Source organism: Cetorhinus maximus, chromosome 17 (assembly GCF_964194155.1).
Source record: "Cetorhinus maximus chromosome 17, sCetMax3.hap1.1, whole genome shotgun sequence".
Classification (NCBI taxonomy): Eukaryota; Metazoa; Chordata; class Chondrichthyes; order Lamniformes; family Cetorhinidae; genus Cetorhinus; species Cetorhinus maximus.
Window position 1 is genome coordinate 23559256 of NC_135895.1, and position 17648 is coordinate 23576903.

Here is a 17648-nt window from a genome sequence, read left to right on the forward strand (position 1 = left end):
CTGGTCGAAACAATACAGGGTTTTCCATGGGAGATGTATCCAGATGAATATTATCAGTTCTCTTTGTATGATATTATGACCCAGCCGATGGTAAAGGCTGAGTTGTTCAAATCCCAGATGGAAACTTGAAACAATTGTCATAATCCATTTTTGCAATTTGTAATTTCGAAGTGCAGATTTTGAATTCAGTAGGAATAAGACCACTGAGTTTTGTGGTTTTATATAAAACTGAATTAAACATTTATTAATGTAACAATAAATTGAACACACACACATGGCTACAAGTTATTACTATAACAACTTTATAACAAATCCCCAAATTAATCACCCCAGGTAAACCTCCACTAAGGCAACAGTAACCCATAGACTTTAAATAGGCACCAGGCAGACCTTACAAATTCCAAATGAGGTTCCTTTGCAAGCTGGTTGGAGGCATACAGGTTGGTTAGGTCTTAAATGCCTCAACCTTATACATATAAACTCTTTTCTTTATATACCTAGCTTTCCCTTTGAATGTAAATTTTCCATTGGTATCACTAGGTCTTTTGAACTTCAATTCTTCTAACAATAAAACCCCTTTCATAGCATCAATTTTATTAATAAACTGAAAAAATAAACACATTGTTTGGCTTCTTCTAGCTAGGTGCAAGATTTTACCCGCAGCCTTGAATGGTTTATTTAACAAATGCAAATGAACACTTTACCTTACTGTTCACCCAATTAACATCTCAAAGCACCCAAACTAGCTGGCTTTAATCCAATTAAGAGAGACATAGACACACACCTAGACACCTAGTTTCTAGTAACATTATACACATTAATATCTCTTCATGACAATGAGAAATTCTCCTGTTTGAAGTGGCACAGCAACAGCACCTGGCACCAAAGTTAATGAGGGTTTGAATGACCCTGTTCCTGTACTATTGTCTGTGGTGGTTGAATAATTTCTTGAGTGTATTGTATTGATGATATGTCCTTTGTGCCATTGTATTGGGTAATTAGATTTCTTGATCGTGTTAGTTCAATATCCAAACCCTTTTGATGAGTCACTGTGTTTTCACTAAATGTCCGAATTAACCTCTTGCTGCCCACCAGTTCCACACAATGGAAATCCATTAGTGGAAATCCATTAGAGGGGACTTCGATCCTACATCTATGTGGATGGAAGTCCTGCAAAATCCAAACCTGTAGTAAACATTAAGTTTATTCATTCTATCAAGCAAACATTGATGTAGAAAGCAATAGAAGAACATGATGAACCATGACAAGGGCAACCAGTGTGTTTCTAACATGAATGTTTGTTGTATTTGGGTATGGGCATGTCCAGTGCACCCCACCTTACATTTTTCCTTGAGGTTGTTTCCTAGCCACATGCCTCCTTGATCTATTTGCGTGCCACTAACTATGCTGCTCTTGGCTGGATATAGTAGGCTATAGCTTGACCATGAGCACTTCTCTACAGTTTCCCAGAAGTCAAAAACTTAGAATGGGAACCTGCGATTCCATACTGTAGTTGTGACATTACATATTGGTTGTCCACACACAGTTACCACACTTAGGACTAATGGTGGTAAGTTCTGAATAGAAATGATTAAAACCTCACCCAAGTTCCTTAGTAAAAACATTTCTGGATTCATGCCAAAATGCAGCAACCTCCAGGAAAAGGGGAGAAAAAGGTGAAATTGAGTATCTTTTGAAACGTATGCTGATAAGTGTGATGAGACAATTGCTCCCACACTCTGGTTTGTTACAGTTAAAAAGAATATTAATGAAAGCTATGCAGCAGCTCACATAGCTCTTAAAATCAGTGATTCTGAGACACTACAGCTTTCTCATTTCTGTTTTGTGAATAGTGAGATTTTACAGCACAGAAAGGGTCTCTTTTGCCCCGAAAGAGCTACATTTAGCCAATCTCAAAGAACTCAGTCACAGAACCATATCTTCCTCAGTATGCTTTTAAGTTTCTCTTTTTTAATATTTATTTGATTTAAAAGCTATTAAGAATCCTGCTTCCACCACTGTCTGGAACATTACATGCCCCTAATAACACTCTAAATACATATATTGACCTTTCCTGTCAACCTTTTGGTAATGATCATCAATTTATGCTTCCTAGTTACTGACCTAACAGCCAGTGGGAATAGGTTTTCCTAGTTTATTGCACCAAAATCTCAATTTTTAGCACCTGTCAGATCTCCTCCTAACCATCTTTGCTCTAGTAAAAATAGCCCCAGTGTTACTAGCCCCTCATTGCTAAACCTTCCATCCCTGATTCTGCTCTCTTCTGTATGATCTCCATAGCCTTTAAATATCTTTCCTAAAGTAAGATGTCCAAAACTGGATGAAGTATTCCAATTCAACCTAATTAACAATTTGTGGAGTATTATTTCCTTGGATCTATATACAGTTATTTTTTCATACAGCTTTATGAACGTTTTCCCACTTCCAATGATTTGTGTATCATCTTATGATATGGCAGGTGGTATTTGCTAGGCTGACCAAATCCGCAAGGGAAACTTAGCCACGCTATAAGACCATAAGACATAGGAGCAGAAATTAGGCCATTCAGCCCATCGAGTCTGCTCCGCCATTCAATCATGGCTGATAAGTTTCTCAACCCCATTCTCCCGCCTTCTCCCCGTAACCTTTGATCCCCTTACCAATCAAGAACCTATTTATCTCGGTCTTAAATACACTCAATGACCTGGCCTCCACAGCCTTCTGTGGCAATGAATTCCATAGATTCACCACTCTCTGGCTAAAGAAGTTTCTCCTCATCTCTGTTCTAAAAGTTCTTCCCTCTACTCTGAGGCTGTGCCTTCGGGTCCTAGTCTCTCCTACTAATGGAAACATCTTCCCCACGTCCACTCTATCCAGGCCTTTCAGTATTCTGTAAGTTTCAATCAGATCTGCCCTCATCCTTCTAAACTCCATCGAGTATAGACCCAGATTCCTCAAACGTTTCTCATATGTTAAGCCTTTCATTCCTGGGATCGTTCTCGTGAACCTCCTCTGGACCCTCTCCAGGGCCAGCACATCCTCCCTGAGATATGGGGCCCAAAATTGCTCACAATATTCTAAATGTGGCCTGACCAGAGCCTTATAAAGCCTCAGCAGCACATCCCTGCTTTTATATTCTAGTCCTCTCGAAATAAATGCCAACATTGCATTTGCCTTCCTAACTACCGACTCAACCTGCAAGTTAACCTTAAGAGAATCCTGGACTAGGACTCCCAAGTCCCTTTGCACTCCAGATTTCTGAATTCTCTCTCCATTTAGAAAATCGTCTATGCATCTATTCTTCCTACCAAAGTGCATGATCTCACACTTCCCCACATTGTATTCCATCTGCCACTTCTTTGCCCATTCTCCTAACCTGTCCAAATCCTTCTGCAGCCTCCCCGCCTCCTCAATACTACCTGTCCCTCCACCTATCTTTGTATCATCTGCAAATGTAGCCAGGATGCCCTCAGTTCCTTCATCCAGATCATTAATGTATAAAGTGAAAAGTTGTGGTTCCAACACTGACCCCTGCGGAACTCCACTAGTCACCGGCCGCCATCCTGAGCAGGACTCCCTTATCCCCGCTCTCTGCCTCCTGCCAGACAGCCAATCTTCTATCTATGCTAGTACCTTGCCTCTAACACCATGGGCTCTTACTGAGCTTCCTGTGCAGCACCTTGTCAAAGGCCTTCTGGAAGTCCAAGTAGATAACATCCATTGGCTCTCCTTTGTCTAACCTACTCGTTACCTCCTCAAAGAATTCTAACAGATTTGTCAGGCATGACCTCCCCTTGATGAAACCGTGCTGACTTTGCCCTATTTTACCATGCACTTCCAAGTATTCTGAAATCTCATCCTTAATAATGGACTCTAAAATCTTACCAACGACTGAGGTCAGGCTAATCGGCCTGTAATTTCCCGTCTTTTGCCTCACTCCCTTCTTAAACAGGGGGGTTACATTAGCGATTTTCCAGTCCTCTGGGACCCTCCCTGACTCCAGTGATTCCTGAAAGATCACCACTAATGTCTCCACTATCTCTTCAGCTATCTCCTTCAGAACTCTGGGGTGTAATCCATCTGGCCCAGGTGATTTATCCACCTTCAGACCTTTCAGTTTTCCTAGCACCTTCTCCTTGGTAATGGCCACCATACTCATCTCTGCCCCCCGACTCTCTTGAACTTTCGGGATGTTACTCATGTCTTCCACCGTGAAGACTGACGCAAAGTGTCTATTCAGTTCCTCTGCCATTTCTTTGTTCCCCACTACTACTTCTCCAGCGTCATTTTCCAGCGGCCCAATGTCCACTTTTGCCTCTCTCTTACCCTTTATATATCTAAAAAAAACTCTTGCAATCTTCTTTTATATTACTGGCTAGTTTACTCTCATATTTAATCTTCTCCCTCCTTATTTCTTTATATCACAACGAATTTGCAATTTTTATTTATTACGAGAAGATTTGTGCACTGAGGTCAGAAGCAATGAGTCCATTACCATCTTTAGAGATTTTAAAGATTAAATTATAACATTTATTAACAAAAGAAGAGCAAACTTAAACACACACAATATTACAGTTACACAGTTATAACAGTTCCCAAAATTTCTACTTAACCAGACTCCCAACTACACACCCCCTTTAAGGCAGCAGTCCAAATAGTTTCCAAATTTTCAAAGTCATCCAGCAATATTACTACAAGCACCCACTGGACAATGGACTTCCAAAGGCTTTTAACACAACTTTGGTTACTGGAACAGCAAACTTCTGCAGGGTGGCTAGAGGCTTTTTCACCAAGTCTGTTTCATGCAGTCACCTTTCAAGATCTCACACGACCACACCTCTCTCATCCTTCCATCCTTCTTTAAGTATATTTCTCCCCTTTTGATATGTAAATCCCATTGTTTTAACTTGTCTTTAGAAGTTACTTTTCCCAGAATATAAAAATCGTCCAAGTTATCATTTTGGCCAGCACTTTTGGGAAAAATAAACATAATTACTTTGCCTTATTTATCTTGCCAATTGTAAACATTTTCCATGTCCCTTTGAAAATCAAACCCTTCTCCACTCATCTAAGAATGCAAATTTCATTCACACCATATCTGCTGAGATCTCCCCCCTTACTCATCTCCATTTCAAATGCCTGTTTTACACCTAACACCTTTGATAATTTAAAACTTGCAATCTAATCATCTCTAGTTTAATTAAATTACCCCCACAAACAGAACCATGCGCACACACGCACACACATGTACGCACAGAAATATAAGCCTGCTTTAAAGTATCCCACAGTAATATTAGGAAAAACCTGATAGTCCCTTGACAATCTCAACACCAAGACTTTGCTCTACTCCTTTCAAAGCTTTACTACTTAGTGCATATAGCCTCTTCTTTAGTCTCTCTCAAATCTATCACCTAACATGTCTCAACTAAATTTACTTTTGCATCTTGTGGTCCAGATCGTCAGTAAATTTTGGTATGCTGAAAGTATTGTAAGGGAGGCTAAGGCTGTAACTAGGTCTTGTGATTCACTTTGTTACTTATAAACTAAGATGATTAACAGAGTTGATTCTATCTACCTATCAATCTGTCTATCCTAATTGCTGTGATGGAGCCATCCAGAAAAAGGTGGCTAACCTTAAAATTAGAGCTAGGCCATTCATCAGTGGTGTCGGGAGCACTTCTTCACACAGGGTAGCGGAAATCTGGAATTCTCCCAAAAAAGCTGTTGAGGCTAGGTAGATTTATCGTTTCAAAACTGAGATTAGAAGATTTTTGTGAGGTAAAACTATTAAAGGTTACGGAACTAAGGCAGATAGGTTAAAATATAGATTAGCCATAATCAAATTGAATGGCTTGAGGGGCTGAATGACCTACTACTGTTCATATGGTCCTATTTCATCTATTGCGTTACTATTTTGGAATTTCTTTTTGGGTATAATTGGTATGCAATATAATTATTTTCTTTTTGGGTTATTCACTTACCTTTTTTTAAAATATTAATGCAGGATTTTGCATCTCACAAGAAACTTGGTCCAGGATTCATCAGTAAAATGGGTGAAACAGTCAGGGCTGTTGCTAGCACAGTTAGAAGTGTTAAGAATCGACCCGACGAATTCACAGCCATGGGTGACTACGTGGACATTTTCCGTCAAAAAATGGGAACATTGGATAAAATCAGCCAAAGGATTTTAAAGGAACTAAGAGGTCAGTAGTGCAATTAGTTAGTCTTTTATTGCAGCTTAAATAATCATGCATCATAAAAGTTTATTTGCTAACACTTTCCAGCTTGATTTTTAATGTGAGTGAAGTGACTACTTACAACTTATGCTTATGCAATGCCAACAACAAATTCGTACATTTGTGTATTTGCCCGTGAGTAATTTGGCCTTGATTAGACCCACTGCAAATAGTTCTCTGACATGTCCTTCACCAACCTTGCTGCATGCGTGCATGCATTGGACCTTTCTTGCCAATTTCACTAGTCGCTTCCAGCAGCAGTGTTGAAAACAATTCCATCCTTTTAAGTAAGTGGCTAGTTGGCTCAATTCAGATGAAACAATGTAACTGCATTGTTTGTGTGTGACATTATTTGATGTATTAGTTTGGGCCATTCACAGATAAAATTGATAAAGCTTTTTTTGAAAAATATATGTGGCATATTGGATCCTAGAACAGTAATAATTACCTTCACAGAGGGGAATGAAGTGTACATAAGTGTTCATGCTGCTGAGATTTTTTGCTGCCCAAGTATTTGTTGAAATAAAGGCAGTAACATATTTTCAGAAGAGCTACATTAAATACCGTTTCTTCTTTTGAAGCCATGTTGCACTATGTAGCCTACGTTTAGAGTCAAATGATTGAAGTCATAAATCTCTCCAAGCAACTAGCTAATACAATATGATTGGTTAGCAAGAAGTACTATTTCATTAGCTAAATGAACAATGCTTTTTTTTTGTAAGTCATTTAACCTTTGTTAAATGTGCACTTTTCTCTCCGTTTATGAACATGTTATGAATTTGCTGAAGGAGAGAATAGAGCTCGCCTCTTACTGCATGGGTGTAACAGAGTAAATTCAGTGCAATATCAGACCTATTATGCAAATTGCTGAAAGGGTTTGTTAACCTCTTAATCTTAATTGAAATGTTTAAATACCTTTTGAAGTTTAGTTTTTACTTTGCTATGATATCCAGAATGCAGTTATGGCCCAAGTTACATGATCAGCATGAAGGAAGGAATTAGAGAGCTTTAATTCTGGTACAGAATATGTATGTGAGTGAGAATGGATGGATGGATAGATTGATCAGCCATGGGAATTTAAATTTTCACCCTGATTCCATGGAACTACCGTACCCAGAAATTACTTTTAACAGCTAAGGAGAAAATTATCAAAAAATCAAGGCATGGCAATTTTATAGTTGAAAATAATAGTTGAATTAATTGCCGATTTTTTTTTTTGTTTTTGTGTGTGTGTGTTGCTGAATAGATTAATGATTGAGCTAGGCCAGAGCAGATGTCTATAAGGTATTTAATGCTGACCTCGGACATTGCAGTGAGGCCTGTTCAGGTGCTAGTCATGGTGAAAAAGATTCTTCATGGGCAGTGCTACCATGATAGTTTCAGTAAAGAATACAAGTCCACTCTAAGAAGCAAAAGGACAAAAAGCAATCTTTCATATTCATATGGGGGGAAAATTTTGTGACGAGATTAAAAACATCTTGAGCAAAAATTGCAAATCCATCATTGGTGTTAGAATATAATAATAAACATTGAAAACACCACACCAAGTCTCAGCAGGCAAAGCTGCTGGAGACCTGATATTAATGTTGTGCGTAGCACAGTCCATCTGTAGTGTCAAAAAACATGTGATATAATGTAACCTTTCAAAACCGCCGAAATCTGGAAACACATCTGGAATTTTTTTGAGCCCACATGCAATTCCAAGACTGGCCACTGGCGCTACAACATAGTTAACATTATGGCTCTACTGGTTGTTAGTGGTAAATCTCCAGAGCTTACTTAAGCACTATTTTAATGGCCTTTCTCAAGTGCCTCTAACATATCCATGCAGGAGGAGAAGTGGAGATTGAGAAGGATGCTGTCAAGGATGTTTTTGAGTATGGCAGAGATGTTTTGTAATCAGCTCCTGTTACTTTCCCCTTGTATGTGTGTGTCTCTCTCGCTTGCATGCACGCACACATGCACTCTCACATTCTCGCGCATGCTCTCTCTCGTGCACACACACGCACAAGCCCCTGTCACCCCTCACACTGTTGTCTAGTTGCCAGTTCCTGCGATTAGCCCAGTGTAAGGAGACTGTCTTGCAAGCACACAGGAGCAGAAGCAGCAAAGTTTGAAGCTGTCACTCAACTTCCCAGCTGAGCTGCATGACCTCCCTGTTTTTTCCACACTCAGTCAGTCACTGAGTTACACTTGCTGACCTCTGCTTGCACCAAATCGGCACGCAAATATCCTGGGCCCACTTGGAACTCGCTGATAAGTGTGTTTTCTAAAGTTAAGGAGCGCAGTACTTTGGAATCATGGAAAATATAGTATTTGGATAAATAAAACAATTTTTACTACTGCTTTATAATGTTTTGTCACTGTTTTATGTCTTAGGGTACATATTTATATTTGGTCACACTCTGGCGGTTAGACATTCCAACAATATTCTGAAATCCACAAAATTTCAAAATCCAGAAATGTCTTGATCCCAAGAAGTCCAGAGTAGGGAGTTAGTGTACCATTCTGATCCAGAAAATCAATAAAATTACTATCATCCACTTGTTTCTGTGTCTCATTCCTATTGTGCCTTCCAAATTCAGAAGAAATCCAGTGGCTTTCACAATTGTTCCACTAATTTAAAACTGCTTAAACAAGTTTGAAATTAAACAGATGCCCTTTGAAGGAAAAGTTGGCTTTATAATCAAATGTTGATTATCTTTTAGAATGAAAGTGCAAGTTTTTTTAAACAAACCTTACGCAGAAAAACAAATGTGGGGGTGGGATAGGGAAGAGGTTAATAAAACTAATATTCTTATATTCAGTCCTGATTTAGCATAGCCCATTTCTGGCAATATTGGGAAATCCCATCCTAATTTTCTCCTCCTATGGTCAATAATAATCTATCCAGTTAGGTATGTATATTTTTGGGTATGTGCATTTCAATTCTTGTTTGTGATTCTTTGATCTGTTTTTTGAGGCTGATAAGCAGAAAACACTGAACTATTTTCTGATTTTTTGGGATAAAGAACACTTGGCTGAGACGAAGGAATTCGGTCCCATTTATACTCAGTGGTCTGAATCTGAACAAGAGTTGGCTGAACCTTTGAAAGGAGTAGCTAGTTCAATTGAAAACTGCTGCAAGGCCATTGAAGGACTTACAATGGGCCTCACAGAGGATTTGCTTCCTGCCTTGCATGAATATGTTCTATGTTCAGAAACTCTGAAGGTAGGTATTTTTATTTCAATCGCGGGGTCACAAAATGAATAGGTTAAGTGTGGCCAAATCGAAATTCAGCTTATTTTCAGTGGATATATTTGTGCTAATCCAAGGCTGTAGATGAAGCATGTGTAGTATTTTAGAATGAACAACTGTTGATATTTGTTGCAAAACAAAATACCACGTTCTGTTTGATATTAATTTCCTTCCAAATTCTGCACCTGTGCATTGTATAAGAAAATGTGTCAGTTTATTAAGTCATTCTCAAGGGCAGCTAGGGATGGGCAATAAATTCTGGCCCAGCCAGGGAAGCCCACATCCCATGAATGAATTTTTAAAAAATTATCAAACAGAAAATCGAATCAATATGCTGTAATGTTTAGGTTTAATACAGTAACAGTTTTTTTCTGTTCTTGGGATATGGGTGATGCTGGAAAAGCCATGTTTCTTACCCATCCCTAGTTTCCTTGACAAAATGATAATTGACTACCATCTTCAACAGCTGCAGTCCTTGTGATGATGGTACGCCCACAATAGGGTTAATGACTGAATTTATTTCTGCCAGTTGCATGTTAGCTCCTTTCAATGGGATGAGCTACAAATGATCTATACTTAGGATGTTTTTTTTTAAGTAAAGTTTATTGTATTGGTAATTATAATCATTCAAATATTTTTGCCATAAAATTAATTTAACCAAATATTGGGATTGTTACTTATTTGAATTTTAAATCCTATAACACCTATTGCAGAAACGTTATGGAAAAATCATTTTATAAGATGCAACACAAGAGTCCTATTTTTTTTTTAGAACTGCACGGATTGATATGTTAATTTAAATTTCTTTTTAAGTAAACAGTACTCATAAAATTTAAATGTTATTGAGCTAACTTAATAAAATAGTTTGAGTATTTGTCATTTGATTTTGTGATTAGAAATGTACAAATCCTAATTCCCCATTGAAAATGTAGAAATAAAAAAAATGTTCAGGTGCATTTATCTAAACAACTGAGCAATACAACAGTATTGCACTTACGATAATGAGGAAAACCGTTGTAATGTGTTATTTTGTGTTTCAGGGAGGTTCAAAACATTGGTCAGTGATTGACCTTATGCACACTACCATCAAGCATTTGTTGCTTTTAGGCTTTGTTAACTGTTGTACTAATGTGCCATATTTGGAGTCCAGCTCTATGCAGATCTTTGGTTATGAACTCTCTTCCCCCACCTATTTGTGTCTGTATATCTGAGCTCCATCCTGTATATCTGTGAGGTGCAAGTTTAAAATCTAATACTCCATAATTTCATAAACATTTTCTTCAATGCATGATGTAGCCTATTGAACTGTATGTCTGGAAAATTACACCATATATATCATTTTGGTGAGGTCAGAGTGACTGCCCTTGACATCAAGGCAGCATTTGACCAAGTGTGGCATCAAGGAGCCCTAGCAAAACTGGAGTCTATGGGAATTGGGACAAACTCTCTGATGGTTGGAGTCCTACCTAGCACATAGTTGGAGGTCAATCATCTCAGTTCCAGGACTTCGCTGCAGGAGATCCTCAGGGTAGTGTCCTAGGCCCAACCATGTTCAGCTGCTTCATCAATGACCTTCCTTCCATCACAAGGTCAGAAGTGAGGATGTTCGCTGATGATTGCACAATGTTCAGCACCATTCATGACTCCTCAGATGCTGAAGCAGTCCCTGTCCAAATGCAGCAAGACCTGGACAATATCCAGTCTGAGACTGACAAGTGGCAAGTAACATTCGCGCCACATAAGTGCCAGGCAATGACCATCTCCAACAAGAGAGAATCTAGCCATCGTCCCTTAATATTCAGTGGGATAGCCATCGTTGAATCCCGCACTATCAACATCCTGGGGGTTACCGTTGACAAACTGAACTGGACCTGGCCATATAAATAATGTGGTTAAAAGAGCAGGTCAGAGGCTAGGAATCCTACGCCAAGTAACTCATCTCCTGACTCCCCAAAGCCTGTCCACCATCTACAAGTCAGGAGTGTGATGTAAAGCTCTCCCCTTCCCTAGATGAGTGCAGCTTCAACAACACTCAAGAAGCTCAACATCATCCAGGGCAAAGCAGTCTGCTTGATTGGCATCCCATTCATAAACATTGATTCCCCTCGCCACCGACGCACCATGGCAGCAGTGTGTACCATCTACACGATGCACTTCAGGACCTCACCAAGGCTCCTTAGCACTTTCCAAACCCACGACCATTACCATCTACAAGGGCAACGGCAGCAGATATGCTTGGGAACACCACACCTGGAAGTTCCCCTCCAAGCCACACGTCATCCTGACTTAGAAATATATTGCTGTTCTTTCACTGCCGCTGGGTCAAAATCCTAGAACTCCCTCCCTAACAGCACTGTGGGTGTACCTACACCACATGGACTGCAGCGGTTCAAGAAGACAGCTCACCACCACCTTCTCAAGGGCAATTAGGGATGGGCAATAAATGCAGACCTAGCCAGCAACTTCCACATCCCATGAATGAATTTTAAAAATTCCCACTTTCTGAAAATTCTCATTTTACATCATATTGAGCAACTTAACGCTTGATATGCATGAAATTACAATCATTAAACATTATTGTGCTCATTTATTTACCATGTAATCTTGTTCATTTTAATTGATGTAACAGAAGGCATTAAGCTTTCAACTCCAAAAGTAATTAATATACAACGTGTATTGGCAGTTACTCCAGTGTTTAGTTTCTTAAAATAGCTCAAAATGTTGAGGAGTGGGATGAAACTATGAACCATAAATGTGTACTCCACATGTTACTGAACCTAGTTAAATATTTACTGTATTCAGAATAGTACATTTTAAGTATAGTTATAATGTAATGACTAACACTTTTTTCCTTAGTCCGTATTGAAGAGAAGAGACCTCATTCAGGCAAATTATGATTCACGAGTTGATGCTTTAACTAATAAGAAAGCTGATAGAGAAATGGTGAGTATAAAATATGATTTTTTCTGTTATGTTTTCTTAGATCTGAAAACCAGTAATTTAAGCTAATGTAATTCTAATTAGAATAACTGAATTTAAGGTTTGAAATTGTATGAGTATTTAACTGTTAAAAATATTCTGCCTATTGGATACTTAATTGATGAACCTAAATTTGTGCAAAAATTATATTTTCACATTGTGTCCTATCTTTTGATTAAAATGTGTTATATCCACTGTTATCAGTTGGAGCACTCGGATCTAAGCTTTACATTTGGTGCCTTCTTGGGTAAAAACACAGTGGAAATGAAACAACAGAAGCAGCAGAAGATTGATAGTGAAATTGAGGAGGTAAGTAATAAGTACTGCAGTCAACCTGAATTCCATTTGCTTTACTTTGAGGCAATGGCATTCTGTTTCCATCAGAGACTGGCTGTTTTTGTCAGAATGTACAATTTTTCTTTCACAATTCAAACATTACTAAAATTAGCAGAGCATTGCCAGGGCACATTGTGCTCAGTTTCTGACCAATTTTGGAAAGAAGTCCTTCAGTGAGTTTTGGGACCCTCATTAGCATGTGAAAGGAGCCTGATACCTGGTTAAGGGAGCTCCCAGCGTGTCCGTCATTTCACCCAACAGAGTACTGGGTATTTCAGGTGCCCTTGGGTTTTGGAGCATAGCCCCATAAACTGGGCCTTTTTGTTCCCTTTCCATCATCAGCAAACAAGCAAAACTAGGTACAATCCTTCCTTCCCTCTGTTGTTTAATCCGAGAATTTTTAAGTAGCTTGAATTACTAAAGTAATCTGCTAAAAATAATATAACTGTATAAACATGTAGTGTAGTAGAATGTTTCTGAAAAGCTGAATACCGCAACTGAATATGAACGTGGTCAAATACTAAGTGATCAAATTCAGTTTATTGAAAGGATTTGAAATTCAGAATTCTTGGCTCAGGTCTTGCCACATCAATCTGCTTCATTAATGCAAAGAGAGGAAGCCATTTGCTGCACTGCCTCCCTGATTTGCCATTACGCTTACTGTGGCATATGTAAATTCCTTTTCAAGGAGATTTTGGAGTAAGTTCATAGTGGGCATGTGGTTGTGGCATGGAGCTATAATTTACGGCATTCCCAGAAATTCTGGGTCAGTAATTTTTGTAAGGGCAGGAGCATTGTGCCATGTGATAAAGTGTGGAAACTCCAAGGAAACGGGGCTTAACTATTATAGCTTCCTGTGTTCAATGGAACTGAACTAGCCATATAAATACTGTGGCTACAAGAGCAGGTCAGAGGCTTCGAATCCTGCGGCGAGTAACTCACCTCCTGACTCTCCAAAGCCTGTCCACCATCAAGGCACAAGTCAGGAGTGTGATGGAATACTCTATACTTTCCTGGATAAGTGCAGCTCCAACAACACTCGAGAAGCTTGACACCACTCAGGACAAAGCAGCCTGCTTGATTGGCATCCCATCCATAAACATTCACTCCCTCCACCACTGACACACAGTGGCAGCAATGTATACCATCTACACGATGCACTGCAAGAACTCACGAAGCCTCTTTAGACAGCACCTTCCAAACCCACGACCACTACCATATAGAAGGATAAGGGCAGCAAATGCATGGGTACACCCCACCTCGAAGTTCCCCTCCAAGTCACTCACCATCCTGACTTAGAAATATATCGCCGGTCCTTCACTGTCACTGGGTCAAAATCCTAGAACTCCCTCCCTAACAGCACTGTGGGTGTACCTACACCACATGCACTACAGCAGTTCAAGAAAGCAGCTCAGCACCACCTTCTCAAGGGCAATTTGGGATGGACAATAAATGCTGGCCTAGCCCACATCCCACGAATGAATTAATTTTTTTAAAAATCAGAGGTCAGAAAAATCTGGCACGAAATGACAGAATTTTGTAAGTGTGTGGGGCAGATGACCTGAAAATTTATATTTGTGTGTTTGTTGCTTAACTCAGATGAAAATATCTTTCCAACTTTTTTAAACTTGGTGTCCCATTCATCTTAGGTTAAAAACTCTAGTATCTAATTATCTATCTACTTCAAATATCTATGCTGCTTTTTGAAATTTAATATATTTTAGCTAACTTTCTTTGAAGGGACTACTCTATGTGGTTAATAAAACTGCAAGCTGAGTCATACTTAGCCATGCTGGAACTGTTCTTGAGTAAATTTGATAGCTCCAACTTCTAAGGTTAATGTATCAAAGAATTTTTGAAACTGGATTTTGTGATTCTTTCTGCTCATTAAATATTGCGTGGGGAAAATGCAAAAATTAGTGTTTTTTAAGCTCACTGGTTATGGAGATAGATTAAAATTTGAGATACTCGTGTAAATATTTGCACTCATGCCCCCCCCCCGCCCCCCCACCTCCCCCTGCAAAAAAAAACTAGCACAAGAACAAAACCTGAATGGTTGTTCCATTAACAATAGCAGTGTCTCCACAACAAAACATGGTGTTGGATGTAGTTTTGATTTGTGCAATCCATCTTGAAAGACCAAATTCAATTGATAAGTCAATTCTGGATAGGTTTTGCTGTGTATGTTAATGTCAGTGGTGCATCTATCCAAAGTGCTGTATAGAAATTCAAACAATCCCAATATCCCTCATTCTTATGATGAGATTGGGGTACGTTAGGATGGTGTGTTACTGAACTGGGGATCCGGAGGCCTGCATTAATGACCCAGAGACATGAGTTCACATCCTGCCACAACAGCAATTCAATAATACTAAATCTGGGTTAAAAATCTATGATCAGTTCTTGTGACCTTGGAGCTACTTGATTGTTGTTCAAAAATAAACCACCTGGTTCACTAATGTCCTTTAGAGAAGGAAATCAGCTGTCCTTACCTGGCCTGTATGTCCTGCCTCACAGCAATGTGGTTGGCTCTTAACACTGAAATGGCCTAGCAAAACACTCAGCTGTATTCAAGAAAGCAGCTAACTACCATCACTTCAATGACAATTAGGAATGCACAATAAATTCTGGCTTTGCCAGCCATCCTACATCCTATCAAGGAGCTAAAAACAAAATTCAATATTAACTTTAATGGAATCATGCTATTACACAAAAAAACTCAGATGAAGTAACAACTCGGCCCAAGATTTCTCAGCCAAAAGCTTGCTTTAAAAAAAAATAATTTTAAATATATCGAGGGAGAGCTTCAGGAGCCTGTATTTCCTTGCAGCAGTGAGATTGGCAATATGCACTCTAAATCTCACTATTGAGCAGGGGAGTTCATCCGTATTTTCCTGCAACTGAGTACACTGCAGCGATTCAATTGTTTTGTAGTCATTGGGCATCAAATGACAGCACTGTTCACAGTCAAAGTGGTTTAAGATGCTTTTCTGTCTGTTTAAAATGCAAATCTGAAGTGAGAACAAAAGCATTGTGTGAACAGATTGCTATATCTGAAAAACTGCAATAAATTAACTAAGCCACCTAGCAGCTAAAAAAATTTTTAACCTTAATTTGTTTTTAAATGTACTGACACCAGACATGACTCCAGTGATTAAAAGTGATTGTGTATTTTAATTAGGCTACAGGATCAAAATTTTAAATCCTATTGAATCTGAATGTGCTTTCTCCCTATAAGTGTCACAGCCCCTGTTAAATTCATTATTCACATAAGAAATCTTAACTGTAATGTCATGCCCATTATGAGAGAGAAGGGTTTGTAATGTCTCTCTTTAGGCACCCTACTTATCTAATTATTCCCGTGTATATTAAAATGAAACGAACAAGAAAATGTAAATTTTCAATAAAGAAATATCAAAATGTAAAAAAGTGCATAAGGGAAAGGATAAATGAGATTGAAAGGCACTTTGAAAGACTGAAAATAGAGTGCATGTTTTCAATAAACATTTTTTATAGCTTTGGAGGCAGGAAGGAACAGTTAGTGTAATCTTGAGGGAAGTTTCAAAAGGGACGAAGATTCAGGACAGTGGAAACTTAACATCACATTTAACTTATTGGCTGGTGTTTCCAATTTAGGATCGCAAATCAGTACAATGCCTCTAAAGTGACATATATGATACCATTGCCAACTGTTTTTGGTTGTACGTTGTTTATAATGGCTTGTATTTTGTGTTAGTAATAACGGTGAGGCTGTCTGTGTTCACTGCATCATTATGGGGTAAATCAGACAGCAACTTCCAGGATACACATACGCACAGTTAAACACAGAAAAATGGAAGTTGATGCCAGAGATACATTGCTGGGGTGCACTGCAACTGTTCTTGTCAACTCAGCACTGAAATGCAGTGGAGTGAAGTTGCAGTACCACCCACTATTCCTCACTAAAGACACCGGAAAAAGTTGGGAATTGCTAATTCAGGAATAAGTGAATTTTTAATTGCATAATATGTATCCTTTATTGCTTAAACCACCTCTCTGGCCTATAGCTTTAATTTTACAAGTGTGAAGTCTCATTCCTTCAGAAGTTAATTTGTATTGGAGATTTTTTTATATTATTTATTTTTTGTCTATTTCTATCTGTCTTTCCTCTCTCAATCCTATCTTTCCTAATCTTAATTTTTCTTTCTGTGTATGATTTAAATGTAATTTTTACTTCCTGTTTATACTTTCTGGATTACTCTGTGCATCTGAGAGGATTCTTCAATCTGGTTGAAGAGCCTTGATGTTTCCTATCCCTCTCACAGGTCCTAGCAGAGTGCATGCGCTGAATTAGGTGCCAGGTTTGAGTAAGTCTCCGTCCCAGAAGCCCACAAAGAACTTTGTTGCTGACCGTTGTGGTCACTTTGACATACGAACCACAGGAGTCTCAGGTACAGGTCACGATCGTTTATTCGAGCAATTGCAAGGAGAGCACCAACCAATACAGCTTGAGACAGTACTCTGCTAAATTACAAGTGTTCAACATATTTGTACATTATTGGTCACGTACAAGAACAATTTCCAGATTCCGATCTTGTCAACATATAGGTTTACATTAAACCGACATCCCTGGTAACAGGTACATGCATCGTATGTCCCTATTTTTCACCCAGGCAGAGACCACCTACCTAAACTAGCACCATCTGTTCTTCCCCTATCTGTTGAAGAGCACACTTAATCTTAGTTATTATTGCCAATCCTCTGACTGCAGTCCGGCTCCAAGGCCTTTTTGTTGTTTGCAGGCCCAAAGACTGTGCAACGTTCATCTGGTAACCTTTAACTGCCAATGTGCTTGGTAGCCCTGGTTGCCTGGAGATTTT

General features: G+C 38.9%; 1 protein-coding gene across 3 annotated transcripts in view; it reads left to right on the plus strand.

Annotated features, from left to right (window-relative positions):
• Window positions 1-17648, plus strand: part of snx7 (sorting nexin 7) — an 82260-nt gene that overhangs the window by 41364 nt on the left and 23248 nt on the right. For all 3 annotated transcript variants that reach the window (XM_078560837.1, XM_078560836.1, XM_078560838.1), the window contains 4 exons: window positions 6005-6203; window positions 9248-9447; window positions 12331-12417; window positions 12658-12762. In XM_078560837.1, the coding sequence (XP_078416963.1) occupies window positions 6005-6203; window positions 9248-9447; window positions 12331-12417; window positions 12658-12762 (591 nt within the window). The remainder of the gene's footprint in view (window positions 1-6004; window positions 6204-9247; window positions 9448-12330; window positions 12418-12657; window positions 12763-17648) is intronic.